Source organism: Urocitellus parryii, chromosome X, assembly GCF_045843805.1.
Source record: "Urocitellus parryii isolate mUroPar1 chromosome X, mUroPar1.hap1, whole genome shotgun sequence".
In the NCBI taxonomy this organism is placed as follows: Eukaryota; Metazoa; Chordata; class Mammalia; order Rodentia; family Sciuridae; genus Urocitellus; species Urocitellus parryii.
In genome coordinates this window covers 92,829,201-92,849,085 of record NC_135547.1, presented here as the reverse complement: position 1 = coordinate 92,849,085, position 19,885 = coordinate 92,829,201, and the positions used below count along the sequence as shown (strand labels likewise).

At 35.6% G+C, this 19,885-nt stretch overlaps 1 protein-coding gene across 1 annotated transcript in view; it reads left to right on the top strand.

The window, feature by feature from the left end:
- Jade3 (jade family PHD finger 3) overlaps positions 1 to 19,885 on the top strand; it is a 118,420-nt gene that overhangs the window by 47,462 nt on the left and 51,073 nt on the right. The window contains exons 3-4 of the mRNA XM_026413740.2: positions 774 to 830; positions 1,573 to 1,652. Of these exons, the coding sequence (XP_026269525.1) occupies positions 785 to 830; positions 1,573 to 1,652 (126 nt within the window). The 5' untranslated portion in view covers positions 774 to 784. The remainder of the gene's footprint in view (positions 1 to 773; positions 831 to 1,572; positions 1,653 to 19,885) is intronic.

Below are 19,885 nucleotides of genomic sequence, written 5' to 3'. Positions count from 1 at the left end.
TCTCCTTTATCTGTTACTGGCCACATTCTGGGAAGGACACTTGAACCACTAGAAGTTTTAGTCCAAAATATTCATTCTTCACAACATAGGAATTTTCTCTTTTTTAATATTTATTTTTTAGTTTTAGGTGGACACAATATCTTTATTTTTATGTGGTGCTGAGAATCGAACCCAGTGCCTCATGCATGCTAGGCAAGCGCGCTACCACTTGAGCACTCCAATATAGGAATTTTCTATAACATTCTTTACTATATATGTACAGTTATAATTTTAGATTAGGCTACTTGTTTGGGAGATGAGGACAGAGAAAGGAAAAAAGTATAGGCAGAAAAAAAGAATGGTCATGCTTATTCATTCTTCAGCCAGCCATGTCTCATGCCTTTCAGCCTTAACCCTTGACAGTTCTGTTTTTATGTTTCCCTTCCTGCTCTTCCCTCGTTGGGATCTCTGTCTGAAGACAACCTCAGCTGCCCTTCTTTGTTTTGGTGACAATGGACACATCTGAGGCTCTAGCCAGCACTATACTACTCATCCTCTGTGGCTTGGGCTTCCTCCTAAGGCTAATGTGTGGCCTCACCTAGTCGTCCACACACTTTGTATTATAGGATTTGGTAGTATTTTTTCCATTTACTCTAGGCCATTTGAGAATATTCTTAATAGAAATCATTTACTTGGTGTGATTTTCCTGCTGCTACTTCTGGAATCTGTGGGATAGTGTTGACTGACCTCCCGTGTATATTGACTGCTTCATTCAGTATTGTTCTCTTTCCTAGGATGCTTCAGGATGAAACGCCATAAGACTCTCACCAGCAGTGACAGTTCAGACGAGTGTGAGTAGAACTGGCTGGCAACTAGTAACCATAATATCTATACCCCTTGAGGATTTCTTCTTTGATTTGAGAATAAGCCATTTCATGTATCTTCTCATAGTTAAAAAAATAATATTTCTGGGAAGAAAAGTTCAGAGTCCCTTTTTCCTACTCATTTAAATTTCATTATAGATAGATAAATTAGGTGGAAGAGTCAGTTTTGTATGGCATATAACATTGTTTTTTGCTTTTATTTTTCCTAAAAAGCAAAAGCCAAATCTAGTAATGCTTTAACAGAGTTTCTTTAGAAAAGAAAGTAAGTATAGGAGCATAAATTGTAAACTCTGATTCTAATTGTAGCTAGGGTACTAAATGTTTGATTGTAGGTCATTGTTTATAAAGGCCCTAATACCAGCCTTTGAGGAAGCACAGAATATGTGCTCCATATTTTTAGTTTTTCCAGATACATTTTCTCTAGGAAATTCCAAAATACAATGAGGTGTAATTACACCAAATTGAATCTTTCCAGCCTTGGCATTATTGAAGTTTTTGCAGTTGAGAAGGTCACCTATAAATGTTATTAAACTCCATTGTGAGACTCTCTTGGGTACAGTTATTTTATGTAGTAGTAAGAGATCTCTGTTGTCTTGTCTATCATATATTTCATATTTCATAATTCTCTTGGATGGCATTTAGTTTTATGTCATTTAGTTACATTAGTGGGTAGTATATCTTAGTATTTTTTTCTAATTATCTTTTACAGGTCCTTCCACTTCCTTTACTCCTGGCCCAATGTATAGGAGCAAGTCAAAAAATTCAAAAGAACACAAGAAACCTGCTGAGGTGAGATAATATATTTAATTTTTAGACTTAAAAAAAAACAGATAGCTACATCCTGCCTCATACAATATCCAGAATCTGAAGATGTGCAAAGTAAAGCATATGCCAGCAGATAAAGCTGTTTTCCAATGAGTTTGTTTATTTTCCAGAAAGATTCCTTTCCTCTCTGAGAGAAAAATAATCTTTATACTGCTTTCATTTTTTTAAAGAGAGAGAATTTTTTAATATTTTTCAGTTTTCGGTGGACACAACATCTTTATTTTTTATTTTATGTGGTGCTGAGGATCAAACCCAGCGCCTGTGCATGGCCCCACGAATTCCAGGTGAGCGTGTTACTGCTTGAACCACATCCCCAGCCCCCTGCTGTCATTTTTGGTAATGACAAGTGCCTGTCTTTAGAATATTCCTCTTCTTGTCAGAAAGTCAGAGAGACCCAGAGAACTGGGAAGGATCTCCTGACCTATGATTGAAAAAAATTAGATTAGCAGGTGGGAGATGGTACAGGAAAGGAGAGGTTAGGAAGTTGTGGATGGAGAAGGAAAGGACCAAGAGGTCTGGAATCTGAGCTGTGGCCCTTGGAGCACTGCTGGTCCAGAAAAAAAGGGGGGGGTCACTCCTTATGAGTCTGATCTTCTTCTGCCCCAAGGATAGCAAAGTGCCAGAATTACACTTGGACTTGGTAATGGTTTAGTGGATCATACAGACTTTCCTCTGTGATAATTAAATGATGAGAAGCTGATCTTGTGTATCTTCATTTATACTATGAGTGAACTTCTTGGCTATAAAGGAAAAGATATTGTATTAGTTATCTGTTGTTGCATTATACATGATCACAAAATTAGTAGCTTAAGAAGCAGCACTCATTCATTATCTCACTTTCTGTAGGTCAGGAACCTGGGCACATTATGACTACATTCTGTGTTCAGGATTTTTCAAAGCATCAATCCTTGTGCTGACTAGGATATATTCCCATCTGGAAGCTGAACTAGAGAAGAATTCACTTTCAAGCTCATTCAGATTGTTGGCAGAATTCCTCCTTAGAACTGGAGGATTTAGATCTTTATTTTCCTGCTGGCTTTTGATGAAAAAAAAACCACTCAGTTCCTAAAGGTCACTTATAGTTTCTTGTCATGTGGCCTTCTCCATAGGAATTTTTACAATAAGGCAGTTTACTTTTTCAGAGCCAGCAAGTCTGCTAAGATGGAGTCTTATATAATATAATATAATCATGGAAGTGACATCCTATCGCATTTGCTATATTCTATTGATTAGAAGCAAGTCACAGGTTCCACCCACACTTATGGAAAAGGAGAAACTCACTGAGAAGTACTGCTCCAGTGTATCCATCAGAAAGCATTTTGCCTTTCTCAGAGGTTATTTTTCATTTACTTACTTTGCTAGAGATCTGTCTAGGCACAATAAAATATTAGTGCATTTTCATGTGTCTGTGTCATACTGAAAAACTCAGGGAATATAATGCACATAAACAGCAAGTGGAAGAAACTCTTCACCTATTCAAAGGAGATTTTGACTATGGAGTGGTGATTTAAAACTTTGTTGCCTTTCCTTGTAGGACATAAAACAACTCAAGGACTTTGGATTTTGAGGCCTGTGGCCTCCAGATCAGTGGGAGTAACAGTCTTTTGTTGGAAGAACTGGGGAATCTGAGCTGTTAGAAGCAATTTTTTCATTTGTATTTTGCATTGTGTTATAAAAGGGAGAACCTGGTGATATTTCGATGACAAAACTAGCCTTGGCATTAGAAGAACTTGATTCCATGTTCTGCTTTGCTTCATCCCTTTGAAATTATTTGTGTTATCAGCATTACATGATTATTATCAAACCTACCTCCCATAGCTAAATTTATTGAAGATTTTTGTACCAAGAGTTGTATAGTAGATCATCTAATAACAATTAGATTGGATTATCTACTATTATTGGATTATGCCCAAACTTGACTCTTCCTGGATGTTTGTTCGAAATACTAATTCCAGACCAACTCTATCCTGTGGCACTAGTGCATTAATATTTACAAGGAAGGTGCCTGGGATCTAGTTTTTAAAATTGATATCAGATGATTTTCATGATAAGGTACCTGGGGAAATCATGCTTTTGTTGCATTCCCTTGATGGTATTAAAAAGTAGGTATTCTGTTTGCAGGTGATGAATCTGAGGCTTATAGAAGTTACTTATCCTGGGTCATCTGAATAAGAGCAGAGCCAGGCTTGGTGGTGCACACTTGTAATCCCAGATACTCCAGAGGTTGAGGCAGGAGGATCATAAGTTAAAGGCTAACCTTGGCAACTTAGCAAGACCCTGTCTCAAAATAAAAAACAAAAAGGATTGTACTAGGAATGTAGCTCAAAGGTAGTGCTTGCCTAGCATGCATAAAGCCCTGGGTTCAATCCCCAGCACCACAAACAAAGGAAAAGGAAAATAAAAAGGTTCAGGCATGTAGCTCAGTGGTAAAGCACTCCTGAGTTCAATGTCCACTATCTCAGGAAAAGAAGGAAAGAAAGAACAAATAAAAGAAAACTGAAATTTAGGTTTGGATTCACCCTGAATCCTGTCCTATTAGCCTAATCCTGTCCTAATATGCTTTGAACAATTATGCAGGGCATAATAATTGTTTATATTTATTGAACTTTGTCAGTTAAGAAATATGAGACAGAACCAATATTATCTTATGAATAGCTATAATAAAAGTTTCCATAATTAAGTGAGAGCAGAATTTGAAAATAGAACAGTTGCCTAGAATTGAACAAGGGCTGGGAACCCAGACAGGAAGGAGAACGTGGAAGGACTCTTGGTAAAAGAAGAGAAGTGGAAGTAAATGGGAAGCGGCAAAGGTGACAAGCACTTATTGCTGCCTTTATTTTTTTTTTCAGTACTGGGGATTGAACCCCAGGGGTGCTCTACCACTGAGCTACATCCCCAGCCCTTTTTTATTTTTTATTTCGAGACAGGATCTTGCTAAATTGCCTATGCTGGCTTCGAACTTGAGATCCTCGTGCCTCAGACTCCCGAATCGCTGGGATTACAGGCGTGCGCCACCGCGCCCGACAACAAGCATACACTGCTTACAGGTGAGGCTGAGGGCAGCCATCAAGGAATAGTTGGAACCACTGTGAATTCTTTCTTCCTATTTGCGTCTTAAAACAAAAACAATATCACCTTTTGTTGCTTTCTCAGAGTATCCATTTATGCGACATTTCTTTTCAGTTTTTTTTTTCTTTTTGGGGGGTGGGTGGTTAGTACTAGGGATTCAACCCAGGGGCTTATGCAAGGTATGCAAGGTAGGCAAGTGCTCTACCACTGAGCTACATACCCAGGCCTTTTTATTTTTTATTTTAAAACAGGTCTCCCTAAATTTCCCATACTACCTTCGAACTTGTGATCCCCCTGCCTCACTCTCCCAAGTAGCTGGGATTATATGATGCACCCCTATGCCCATCTATTTCACATTTCTATTAGCAAAGTATCACTTTTCTGTTCAAATCTGACTTTCTAGGTTCTACTTGCTGTTCCCATTTGTTTCAGACAATTGTTATAAAGCTCACTTAAGAAATGTAAATAACTTCCTTTCATGTGCAAACAGGGACAAAACAAAATCAGACTGCATTTATTTTGTTTGGTAGCCTGGATAAATTCTTCAAGGGCTACCTTAGTTTAGGCTTCAAAATACAACCCAAACAAACCCTGATAAAACAAAACATATCACACTTTGAAAAGTAAATAAACCAATAAAAAAAAGAAAAGTAAATAAAGATGTTTGCTTAACTGAACATAGTGCACTTTTCTGGTATTGTCATTCATCTTTTATATCAGTTTCCACTTGTCTGGAATACTTAGGGGCATTGAGAATTAGTAACTTATCCTCTTTTACTTGATAGTTTTGAAAAACATACTTTTATCATCTAAACATTAGTGATCCTGTAGATTTAGCCACATGTTTTTTTCTAATAATCTTCCTATTTGGGGATTTTAAATTTACAGAAAAGATGCAGAGATAGTATTGAGAGTTCATGTATAGCCCACATTGGATTTCCTTTTCCCTGAATGTTAACTAACATCTTACATTACTGTAATACATTTGTCAAAACTAAAAAATCCAGATTGTTGAAATGAACCCAACTTTTTGTATAACCATGAAGCACTAATTTTAAAAATCACCCTCAAAAAAACTAAAAAAGTCAGTACAATGCATTAATATTAACTAAACTCCAAGCTTTTGGGGATTTTTGTCAGTTTTTTCCACTAATATTCCAGTATTCAGTCCAGGGTACAACATTACATTTAGTTATCACGTCTTCTCAGTTTTCTCTGGATTGTGACAGTTTCTGAGTTTTTCCCTGTTTTACATTACTTGAACAGTACTATTGAGTATCCTGTAGAATTTTCCCCAGTCTGTCTTTGTCTGATGATGTTTGTTTTACAATGAGACTATAATTAAGGTTTGGGAGAAGAATACAACAGAGATCAAGTATCCTTCTCATTGTATTATATAAAGGGCTTATCATTTGGTTAAGGTAATATTTATGAGGTTTCTCCATTGTAAAGTTCTTCTTTTTCCCCTTTCCTATTTTGTTCTTTGAAAGCAAGTCACTAAGGGTGACCTACTCAGACCCAGCAATGATTTTGGGCAAGGATTAAGCTTTACTTCTTGAAGGGAAGAGTTAGTTAGCATATATTATTTGATAATATTCTATAAAGAAGTTTTATGTCTTCTTCCTGGTTTTAAAAAAAAATTATTTATTTATATCCATATGGGATCACATATATTTACTTTATACTTCAGGGCATATGATCTGGGAATATAGCTCAGTTGGTAGAGCACTTGCCTCACATGCACGAGACCCTGGGTTCAATCCCCAGGACCACAAAAAAAAAAAAAATCTACTTCACGGCATAACCCAATACTACATACTTTATTATGCTGCTAAAATTGTTCTAAAGTCAGTGAAACCATCTCTATAATTTTTCTCTTTTTAATTCCATTAATTTTCATTCTTTTTTAATATTTATTTTTTTAAGTGTAGATGGACACAATACAATGCCTTTATTTTTATGTGGTGCTGAGGATTGAACCCATCCTGCCCCTGCTAGGCAAGCGCTCTACCACTGAGCCACAATCCCAGTCCCATCATTCTTTTTTAAAACAACATTTATTATTTGAGCTAGTCCCAAAGTCAAAGGTCAAATGCTTTCTCTGATATGTGAAAGCTAATCCAAAATAAGGTGGGGGACATAAAAAAAGAATAGAAGAAAGATAAGTGGAGTATACAAAGGGGAATGAGGGGAAGGGAGGAGGGATGAGATAGGAAAAGACAGAGGAATAAATATGACTAACTTTCCTATGCATATATATGAATATACCATTGTGAATCTCACCACTGTGTACATCCACAAGACACTAATTTTAAAAAACTTTTAAGTGAATAGCAAAAAGATAAGCAGAAGGAAGAGAATAGAGGGAGGGAGGGGGGAAGGGAAAGGGTAAGTACTGAGGACTAAATTAGAACAAATTATATTCTATGCTTTTATAATTACATCAAAATGAATCTTATTGTTATGTCCAGCTAAAAAGGACCAATGATATTTTTTAAAATTTTTATTATTTGACTTTTCTAAACTTTTTGCTGTAGTTTTTTCTTTTTTCTTTCTTTTTGGGGTTTGGGACTGGAGATTGAACTCAGGGCCAAGCACATGCTAGGTAAGTGCTCTATCACTGAGCTACGATTACATCCCCAGCCATGATTTCTGTTCTTATTTTTATTATTTTCTTCTTCTTGATCTAGGTTTATTTTGCTCTTTTTCTAGATTCTTGAGGTGGATGCTTAGGTTTTGCTTTCATTTTTGTTGTTGTTGTTTTGGTCCAGGGTGTTTTTGTTGTTGTTGTTGTTGTTATTTTGGTACTGGGAATTGAACCCAGGGTCACTTTAATACTGAGCTACATCCCAGCCCTTTTTATTTTTTATTTCAAAACAGGATCTTGCTGAGGCTGGCCTTTCCTGCCTCAGACGCCCAAGTAGCTGGGATTACAGGTGTGTGTCACCATGCCCTGCTTACATTACTAATTTGAAATTTTTCCTCTTCTCTGATATAAGAATTTTAGTTCTATTAAATATCCCTTAAATGCCATTTTAGCTGCATCCCACTAATTTTGATGTTTATTTTCATTAAGTTTAGAGTATTTTTTATTTTCCTCAAAACTTCTTTGACCCTTAGATTATTTAGAAATATGTTGTTTCATTCCCAAGTGTTTAGAGACTTTCCTGCTTTCTTTTTTTTATTTTTTTAAAATTTATTTCTTACATACATGACAATAGTGGAGTGCATTACATTTATAATTATCCATCCACAGCACAATTTTTTGTAACTCTGTTTGTTTACACCAAATTATTCCATTATACATGAGCTCTCTTATTTTTTTGCATACAATTCTTAATACACCTTTATACCACCATTTATCATATCTCTGTTTGTATATAAGGTATGTTGACCCCAAATTCACATCTTCATACATGTATTTTGTATAATGATGACCCTCTCCTTCCATCATCTGCTGTCTTTCTATTACTGATTTCTAATTTTATTTTATTATTTCCAGACAATATTCTAGGATTTCACTTCTTTTACATTTGTCAAGGTTTTTTTTATAGCCCAAAATATTTTTTATCTTGGTGAATGTTCCGTGAATACCCAGAAGGAATGTATATTCTGCTGTTCTTGGGTCCTGTTGATTGATCACATTCTTCTGTATCCTTACTGATTTTCTACCTAGTCATTTTAGTAATTGTTCAGAGAGTACTATAGAAGTCTCCAATTGTAATTTGGGATTTATCTATTTCTTCTCCCAGTTCTATCAGTTTTGCTTTATGTATTTTGAAGCTCTATTGTTAGATGCATACATAAATTGATCCTTTTATAATATAATGTCCTTCTTTGTCTTTGGTAATTCTGTTTGCTATGAAGTCTTCACTATTTAATATTAATATGGTTTCTAGATTTCTTCTGATTCATGTTTATATGGTATATTTTTCCATTCTTCTACTTTTGATCTATATAATGATTATATTTGAAGTGAGTTTCTCATAGTTGGGTTGTTTTTTAAATTCAATCTCTTGCTGTCTTCTAATTGTATTTAAACCATAACTTTTGGTATGATTTGGCTTAAATATGTCATTTTACTGTTTGTTTTCTATTTGCTCTCTGTTGATTGTTGTTGCTCCTATTTTATTTTCTCTCTTCTTATGGGTGATTTGAATAGGTTTTTTAATCCCGTGTTGATTTATCTATAGCAATTTTGAATGTATATCTCTATATAGATGTTAGTAATTGCTTTTGGTGTTATCTTTTAGATACACAACATCAGTCTATTGATTTCTACATTTTACCATTTTGAGTGAAATATGGAAATCTTACCATTTATATGTATTTATCTGCCCTTCCCACCTTTATAATATGAAATTGTCTTGTATTTTGTTTTCTCTTACATTGAGAACCACATTAGACAATGTTATATTTTTTTCAGTCATCAAACTTTAGAAAACTCAATAGGATAGTCTGCTGTATTCACCTGTATCTGTATTCTTGCTTTATTCCTGATGTTTCAATTTTCCTTTTTTTGTTCATGCCCTTTCTGCTTAAAGAACTTCTTTGGTCATTTGTTTAGGGTAGTGTTAAATTCTCTTTGTTTTCCTTATCTGAGGATGTCCTAATTTCACCTTCTTTCCTGAATGATATTCTTGCTTGATAAAGAATCATGGTTTGACAGTAATTTTCTTTCAACATTGAAAAGTGTTCTGCTCCTTCCCTCTAGCCTCCATAGTTTCAGAAGAGAAATTTGATATTGTTCAGATAGTTGTTCCACTCTAGGTAACTAGTCATTGATTTTTCTTGTGCTTTTAAGAGTTTTGTCTTTTGTTTTTAAAACTTAGATTATGATGGATGGGTTTATTTTCGCTTATACTGTTTGAAGTTTGGGCAGCTTCTTGAATCTAGAAATTTATATCTTCTGCAAAGTTTGAGAAACTTTTAGCCATTATTTCTTTGAATATTCTTCAATTTCACCTTATTTCTTCTTTCCTTTTGGGACTTAAGTTGCATGAATGTCAGATATTTTGTTGTTTTCCCACAGGTCCTTCAGACTACTTTCATTTTTTCACTATATATTCTTTCTGTTATCAGATTAAGTAATTTCTCTTGTTCACTGGTTTTTTCTTTTGTTAATTCCATTGTCTGATTGAGCCTATCCCAAGAGCTTGTTTCAGTTATTGTATTATTCCATTCTAAAATTTTCATTTATTCTTTATATCCTCTATTCCTTTGATGAAGGTTTATATTTTTGTTTCAGAAGTGTAATTTCTCACTAAAGCATTATTATCATAGATGCTGTAAAATCCTTGTCACATAATTCTAACATCTGTGTCCTCTTGATGTTTATATATCTATTGATTGTCTTTTCTCATTCCTAGTTCTTAGCCTGATGAGTGATTTTCTATTGTACCCTGAACTTTTTTGGTATTAGGTTGTGAAACAAGGAATCCTTTGTTTAAAACTTCTGTTTTAGCAAGCCTCTGCTATAACCAGGCCAGTGTGAAAGAAGAGGTGTTGATCTTTAGTACCAGTTGTGGAATTCCTGGGTCCTCCACCTTGCTTCTCTTATCTCTCTAGGAAATGGGGGATCCCATTACTACTTGGTTAGGATAGAAATCCATATATGGTTGCCTCTACTGATAGTGGGGTGTGTGGTGATGGTCAGGGGTACCAAATTATTGATATTTAGGGGTGATAGCCCAGGGTCCCTACCCAGTCTCTGCTAATACCACATTAAGGAGGAGGTGGAGGAGGCCCCTAACTCTTGCTGGGTGATAGTGGATATCAAAGCCTTTCAGTTGGTGTCCATCAATACCACAATCACTCTTTAAAAATTTTTAGTATCTTTTATAGAAACATAATTCTCATAGTGTGTAGTTCATATATTTAAAGTATATAGATCAGTGGATTTTAGTATATTTGCAGTTATATAGCAATTACCACAATCTAAATTTAGTACATTTTTTTGACCTCGGAAAGAAACGCCCAACCCATTAGTAGTTACTCCCCAGTGTCCCTGTGCCCAGCGTCTGGCAGCCACAGATCTACTTAAGTAGATCTGTGGATTTGCCTATTCTAGACATTTCCTATAGATGGAATCATACAATATGTTGTCTTTTTGTTTCATTTAGCATAATATTTTCTAGGTTCATCCATGTTGTAGCATGTATCAGTATTTCATTTTTTTTCACAATCAAATGATATTACCATGTTTTGTTTATCCATTCATCAATTGATGGATGTTTGGGTTGTTCCCACTTTTTAGCTATTATGAATAATTCTGCTATGAACATTCACATACAAGTTTTTATGTAAAGATATTATCAGTTGTATTGGGTATATTATACCCAGGAGTTGAATTGTTGGATCATGTCACTCTGTTTAACCATTTGAGGAACTGCCAGGTTCTTTTCTAGAGTCTTTATGTGTTTTCCTCAGATAGATCCTGTCTCTGGCAGCACTCCCAGCTCTTAGCCACTGTTATTATCACTGCAGGCTTTAGCGTGGTGGTAGGGTCTGGGGGAGGGGCAGCATTCTCTGATCTTCTGATTATGCCTCAGGCTATGGATTGCATAGTGGCCTTCTGTCTGGCTTTGCAGGGAGGTGATCTTCATCCTTACAGCATTTTGCACCTTCCCCTATTAAGTACCTTCTGGTACTCTCTATTCTTTGTCCTTGAGATTCTCCCCAGGGAGGGCCTTTTTCTCCTTAGGTAACAGAGAGGCAGAGGCTGAATGCTTTTCTCTTTCCCCCAGCCAAAGTGAAATTACAACATGGTTCTCACTTGGTATCCTTTCCCCAGAGATGAAGCCGTTTGTTCAGTAAGGGGGGCAGGGTACTAAGCACCAGGGACCCAGATAGCACCAACCAGGTAGCTTATTCCAGTTCCTCCTCTACCCCATCTTCCCTGTGTGAACCTGATTGTGTTCCTGGAGAAAAAGCTTGCAAGAGGATGGGAACCCCCTATGACTAGTCCCCAGGAAATTCTTACTCTCATAATAGTTCCCACTTGTCCTCCAGTGATTCATCAAAATTTCTAAATGTTCCTGTTTTGGCTTCCCCACATAAGCAAATGCTCTGTCCTGTGTCTCCCTACAGAGGCCTGTCTCTCTTTAAGGTGACCATGTGCAAGTGGCTATTTCTCTGGCAGATTTGTGAAAAGATGTTAATTTATTGCCTGTCTCATCATTTTCTTGTAAAAAATGGGAGTTTCTTTTTTCCATCTCTCTACAGGTCTGAGATGATATTGGAAGTCTTGTATCTTACATTTTTACTGGGAGTTAGTCATTGAAGTATAATATAAGTTATAAGTTATCTTTTATGTTGGGTCTTAATTGGCTGCATTAATAGGTACATATTTTCTTTGATAGTGCACAGTGAGATTTCTGTGTATGCCTTCCCCTGATTTATTCTCTAGGGAAGAGTTTGCTGGGGGTGTGTGAATCCCACATATGTGGTTCAGGGAATACAGAAAATCCAGCAAAAAAAAATTGTGCTTAAAACTCTGAAAATTCTGAATACCTTCTTAAAGTTATATAAAATTTTAAGGGTATGTTCTTATGTGAATTTTATTAGTAATTAGTTTAGTTAGTAATTAGTTGATTTAGCTAATAATTACCATCTGATTCTCTAAAGGGCTCATACTCCCAAAGATATTTTTAAAAACATTTCCCTAGAAAAAGCACATAGAACTAGAACCAATTGGAACATGTTAAAAAGTTTTCTTTCCATGCTTTCTCAAAAGCCAAGATATTTTTATCTAATATTAGTCTGGTCTGTAAAATACATTATCCTATCTTAAAAGTTTGACTATAGGCATACCATCCGTAGGCCTGGAGTCCCATTAATTTTTTATCTAAGACTTTCATAGCAATGAAGTGTAAGATCTTGAATTTTAATTCCACAGAGAATACTGCATACCCTCAAGTAGAGCTTATATACATCATTTTGCCTGTATTTATAACATGCTTGATTAGTTTTCAGACCTACAGCAGATAAAAAGCACTAAGCTGCAAATGTACACATGTTGCACAAAAAAAGGGACATTGAGAGAAGGGAGAATACCTTTCAGAGAAAACCTCAAATGTCATCTCCTATGTGAAAATTGCCCAAATCTCCAAGTCAGACTTGATTACTCCCCCTCCTCCATTACTAGGATACAAACATTTCTGTTTGGTATGAGTATGAGGTAAGAGAAGTAATTATTTAACTTACCTAAATAACCCCAAAATACAATGCTTTATAATCATTGATGTTCCAGTTGGTATCAGCCCAAAGCCATCAAAAATGTTTATTCTTTTTTCTTTCATCTTCTTCTATTGTATTTTATTGGTACTGGGATTAAACCCAGGGGTTTGCACATGTTAGGTAAGTGCTATACTGTTGAAGTACATATCCAGCCTTTTTTTGTTTTAAGATGGGATCTCATTAAGTTACCTAAGCTGGCTTCAAACTTCTGATCTTGCCTCAGTCCTGCATAGCTGAGATTATAGATGTGTGCCACCTTTTTTGTTTTTTTTTCTTGTTCTTTCTCTTTTTTTCTTTTCTTTTTTTCTTTTCTTTTTTTCTTCTTTTTTTCCAGCCTGTTTATAAGAAATATGAAAGCTGCTTTAAACTGGTTGAAAAATATTCCCATGAAAAATATTTATATGGTTTTTATAATTTTTAAATTTAGAAATTAATTTATATTTGATTATTGGAAAAATTAATGTGAACTCAATGTCTTGATAGAAATGGGTATCTTCATTTGACCCAGCTATTCCCCTTCTGGGTCTATTCCCTAAAGACCTAAAAAGAGCATGCTACAGGGACACTGCTACATCGATGTTCATAGCAGCACAATTCACAATAGCAAGACTGTGGAACCAACCTAGATGCCCTTCAATAGACGAATGGATAAAAAAAAAAAATGTGGCATTTATACACAATTGAGTATTACTCTGCATTAAAAAATGACAAAATCATAGAATTTGGAGGGAAATGGATGGCATTAGAGCAGATTATGCTAAGTGAAGCTAGCCAATCCCTAAAAAACAAATGCCAAATGTCTTCTTTGATATAAGGAGAGTAACTAAGAACAGAGTAGGGAAGAAGAGCATGAGAAGAAGACTAATATTAAACAGGGATGAGAGGTGGGAGGGAAAGGGAAAGAGAAGGGAAATTGCATGGAAATGGAAGGAGATCCTCAGGGTTATACAAAATTACATACAAGAGGAAGTGAGGGGAAAGGGAAAAATAATACAAGGGGGAGAAATGAATTACAGTAGAGGGGGTAGAGAGAGAAGAGGGGAGGAGAGGGGAGGGGAGGGGGGATAGTAGAGGATAGGAAAGGCAGCAGAATACAACAGACATGAATATGTCAATATGTAAATCAATGGAAGTGTAACTGATGTGATTCTGCAATCTGTATACGGGGTAAAAATGGGAGTTCATAACCCACTTGAACCAAAGTGTGAAATATGATATATCAAGAACTATGTAATGTTTTGAACAACCAATAAAAAAAAGAAAAAAAAGAAATGGGTATCTTTGTTATCATATAAGGAAAGGTTTTAAGGCCGGGCACAGTGGTGAATACCTGTAATCCCAGCAACGGCTCAGGAGGCTGAGGCAGGAGGATGAGAGTTCAAAGCCATGCTCAGAAATGTAGCAAGGCCCTAAGCAGCTTAGCAAGACCCTGTCTCTAAATAAATTATAAAAAAGGGCTGGGGATGTGGCTCAATGTTGAAGCACCCATAGGTTCAATCCCTGGTACCAAAAAAAAAAAAAAAAGGCTGTCAGTTTTAAGCATGATATTCTTTGCTGGGTTTTCTCTGATTCATATGGTTGATTGACTTACTTTAAGATTGTATATTTATAGTCAATTCCCTTTGATTAAATATAGTACCATGTTTTGTACTTGTAGCTGTTGTGTATGTTGGAGGGATCAAATTTATGTGATCAACATTGATCAGTCTCTCTGCTTTATTGACATGGACCAGACAGTGTTTCCCTTTGTGTCATACAGGAAGTAAATGTTTTGGCTTTTCCTCTGAAAAAATGTCACACAAACATTCAGACTAGCTGTGCTTTAAGAAATTGCCCACTGAGAGATGTTAATGAGAGTAATAAAAGACAGAGTTGTCCATGAAGGGCATTTTCATTTTGTGGTTCTGGCAGGTTAAGCATTGATGTTCTAATTGAATTCATAGTGAGGCCTCCTTTGTTTCTGCAAGCATCTGAGAGGCCAGATGCACATGCAGTGTTGGACTTGGCATAGCTTCTGGACTGTATGTTAGCCTGTGAATCCCCTCTGACCATAAATGAGCAGTTATCTGTTAAGTACAAAGCCTTTTTGTTTCAGTATCGTTTGGGGAAACTACCAATGCATATAAAACAGGCACACAATTAAGAACTCTTAAACTTCTCAACTTCATTACCTAGAAAGATCAGTGTCAACATTCAGCTCCCTCATTCATAATCTTTAACAATGAATGGCTATGTTTTATTTTGTGAAATTTCTGCATTATTTGTAGCCTCTAGAATGTAATGTTCTTGATAAGGCTCTTGCTTGGGAACCCTACAGCCTTCAAGCCAAGCCATCCCCATTTTAGTTGAGCTTCACTCAAATCTCTCTCACTGTATCAACAATTACTTTATGGACTAGATAGAAGAGCTGAGCTACATTTTTTATGCTTTTAGAAGGAACACTGAGATCATGTTAATAAAATAACTGCATCTAATATTTATTTAATGCAATTATGATGAGCCTAGTACCATGCTAAATCCTTTACACAAGTTAACCCATTTAAACAACCCTGATGAGATGGGTATTATTATTATTCCCATCTTACAGATGAGTACACTGAGACAGAGAATTTAGAAAATTTGCCAAAAGCTATGAATTAGGGCTAGAGTTGTATCTCAGTGGTAAAGTGTTTGCCTCACATGTGTGAGGCACTGGGTTCAATCCTCAGCAACACATTAAAAATAAATAAATAAAGGGTTTTTTTAAAAAAGCTATTAAGTAATGAAGCCAGTAGACCAATCCAGGTAACCTGTCCCACAACTCATATTACTTTCTTGAAAAAATTTTTTGCTATATAAATCATTTGCCTTGTTCAAGCATCAAACCGTAAAACAAAACACAATTGGAAAGATCCAGTTTTTGTCTCTCCCCCTGTATGGTTTGAATGTATTCCCTAAAGTTAATGTGTTATAAATTTCATCCTCATTGCAAGTGTTGGGAGGTGGGCTTAATAAAAAGTGATTAGGTCATGCCCTCATGAGTGGATTAATGTCATTGTCAAGAGTGAGTTATCATGAGAGTGGATTTGTTATAGAAAGAAGTTACCCAAAAAAGATGGGGGGGAAGAAGGCATCCAGTGTTCTTTTGCTCTCACACCCACTTCTTACCCTACCTCCGTGGGATGATGCAGTATGAAGACCCTTACAAGATGCCAACACTGTGCTCTTAGAGCTCCTAGCTTCTAGAACCATGAGCTAAATAAATCACCCAGTCTCAAATATTCTGTTTATAATATAGCAGCAGAAAATAGACTAAGAAACTCCCTTTCCTGTTTTCTTCTCTACTGCAGATTTTTTTAAAGTTTTTGGTTTGCCCTTTTATAGTTTCTTTATGAAAATATTTTCAAATATGTATATATGTGTATGCCACTGTATATGTATAAAACCTATATTGCTAAATAGGATGTGCTCTAGCTGTTTTGTTTGTATTCAATTTAAAGTCTTTTAAAAATGCCTTTTCTTTTCAGAAGCAGGTTCATGAGACCAGTCTGGTAAATATATTTCATGTCACTTTGCAGATATCTTCCTGAGTGCTGAACTTACATTTCCACTTCTTCTTCACATTTTATATTCTGCTTCATGCTTGAGATTTTGACTCATACAGCAAGATAAGGCAGACTCACACTCTGCCTTGAGTAAAAATGCTTCTCTAGAAAACTTGGATATGACACTGTTTGATCTGGCTAACTTGTAAAATTGAAATTGGGCTTATCATACAAGTCTGCTTTTATCCTAAAGAGGAAGGGAAAATTGTAGTAGTAGTAGGATTTAGCTGTCATTTGCTTAAGAAAAACAGGTATGAATTGGTGTTCTACAGTTTGAGGTTTCCCAGACTTCACAGAGTGTCTGTTCCCTGGAGGTTTGGTATTTCTGAAGCCATGAACAGGGCCAGATGTCATTGGCCTCTGCTTTTATATCTACCTATAGTTTCAAGTTACACTTCCGTAAATATGTATATTAGTTTCCTGGGGTACCTTAACAAATTGCTGGAAACTAGGTGGCTTAAAATGATGGGAATTTATTCTCTCACAGTTCTAAAAGCCAGAAGAACAAAGTTAGCCAGTCTGCACTCTCTCCAGAGTCTTTAGGAGAGATACCATTCTTTGCCTCTTCTAGCTTCTGGAAGCTGGTGCATCACTCAATCACTGCCTCAGATTTCCCCCTGCCTTTTCCTTATATGGACACTTATCACTCCATTTAGAGTCCACCCAGATATCCCAGAATGATGTCTTCATCTCAAGATCCATAACTTAATAACATCTACAAAGACCCTTTTCCCAAATAAAGTAACATCCACAGGTTCTGGGAATTAAGTATAAACATACCTTTTGTGTATATCCATTCAACCCATTATTATATGTTTCTAGGCTACTTAGAAAACATTTTTATAGAACAGAAATTAATAAGCAGACATGTTAGTTGTTAAGATATGTCTCTTGTTTTGTGATTAGATGGTATGGCATTATTAAGCCCAAAGCATGATATTATAATCAGTTGATTTAGTTTGTAGAGTATCACTTGGAAAATAATTAAATATTTTGGGGTGTTAATAAATATTTGTCTTCCATAGTCTTTCCAGATCCAAGGTAGAATTTGCCACAGCACTGTCATTTTCCCAGACATTAGTTTAGTACAATTGTAAATTGCCATCACTACTTAACCACTGGCTCATTAACAGTAATTTATAGAAATAGATTGGAGTGTTCAGCATAATGATGAGTCAGTGTCTCCTGCTAGTCACTCAGAACACTGAGCTCTCTGCAGAACATGTTAAATGAATATGTCTGTGATTTACCCACTTAAACAAAGCATTATGTAATAAACCACCAGTGTTTGTTTCCTGTAGACTTAGATTTCTCCCTTTGCAGCACCCAATTAACTTTAATTGGCCAGGATTCCTGGTAGGAAGGTCGTTTTGTTGCCCCTTGGCCATTTGCATGTTCAAGGTAGATTTCCTTCTCTACTTTGCTCTGGTCATATTTATTTTAAATCTTCCCTAAGTGAAATAAACAAGCATTTGCAGAGTTGTCCCCTGCAAAGTAGTAAATGGAATGAGCTTTTATTCATTTAAATGGCATCATTTGATTATATGATAATTCAATCCTATATTGTGTGAAACTATATCAGTTTAAACAGAACTGCACTTCCTCAGAATTAATTAATTAATTAATTAATTGATCATACTCTGTGTTTCTATGTTCATGTTACATAGAACTTGGTGAGTGGTTCTCCTTAGAAAACCTTGATAAGCATTAAAGGCTAAAATGTTTGCTTGATAGCATCTCTTCCTTTGATTTTTCAGAAATGTGGACACATTTATCTTCAACCTGCAAGTATTAATGTTTTTTTTAATAGTAGAAATTAGTAAGTGAAGTATAGATCAATGCATACATGCTTCCATGTGAAAATGTATTCCCTTATTACTTAGATGTTAACTGGGCCATCATCACTGAAATCATTGCCAAGTTAGCTTAATAATCTATGATATACTCTCTTTCAGTTGCTGAAAAAACAGAATCAGAAAGCTGAGGCTTCTGTGGCAGTTTAGTCACTCAGAGATCTGTGGAACCAGAGTATCAGTTATAGTCTGAATTGTAGCTCCATACATACCCATTTGTCATTATCCCTACCTCTAACATTTGAACTTTCCACACAGTTATAGTTCCCTGGAAGGAGTGAATTTGGGGCTATCACTGTGAGCCTCTTGGCTGCCACAGTACATTTATTCCTATCTCCTTACCCCTGAGGTATTCACTGATAGTGATAAAAACTGGTAAACCTGATAGTAAACAGTTAAAAAAGATGAGATTAAGGACATTTTTTAAATTTCTAAGTATAAAGATAACAACTAGAATGACACTACAAATTTTTAAAATATACACAAGGAATACAAAACTGGTAGACAAAGAAGTTTAGAAAATATATATATATAATTTAAAATACAATAGAGTTAAAACCAAACAAATGAATCATACCAATAGATATGAATAGGCTTAACACTTATTAAAGAAAAGTATTTTCATGTGGCTCACAAAATGAGACCCCAACTGTATGATGTGTATAACAGCATACCTAAAACACCTATTCAGAAAGGCTAAAAATAAAAGAGATAGACAATAATATACCAGGAAAATGGAAATGAAAACATCAGGAGTAGTGATCCTGATATCAGACCAAGTAGAATTCAAGCCCCAAAGAAAAAGAAGGAGACATTTCAATACTAAAATCTACAGTTCACCATGAAAATGTGCTTAGGAATATTTTTGCTCTGAATAACACAGCAACTATCTTTATGAAACAGAATATACAGGTGATCCAAAAAACAGAGACATACTAATCATAGGAGACTTTAAAAGCACCTCTCAAAGTATCAGACAGAATAAGTAAACAAAAAAATAAATCATCATAAAGAAAACATCAGTAATTTCCATTATGTAGTAATATTATAAACAACATTGTTGTGTATAATATTATAAATCAATCTATTTTTTGTATAGTATTGGGGGTTATTTAGTAATATTATAAACAACATGGTTGTGTATAATATTATAAACCGATCTATTTTTTGTAAAGTATTGGGGGTTGAACCTGGGGCCTTGCACATGCAAGGCAAGCTAACTCTGAGCTACATCTCTAGCCCCTTTTGTTTTATGAGGCAGGGTCTCATTAAGTTGTGAAGGCTGGCCTTGAACTTGTGACCTATCTGCCTCTGCCACCCAAGTAGCTGGGATTGCAGACACACACCACTGTGCCTGACTCAACATAGTCTTCATAAGTTTGTCTACAGAGAAATAAAATACTTCGATTCTCAATGTTTTTCATGTTTTAATTATAGTATATTAAATATCAAT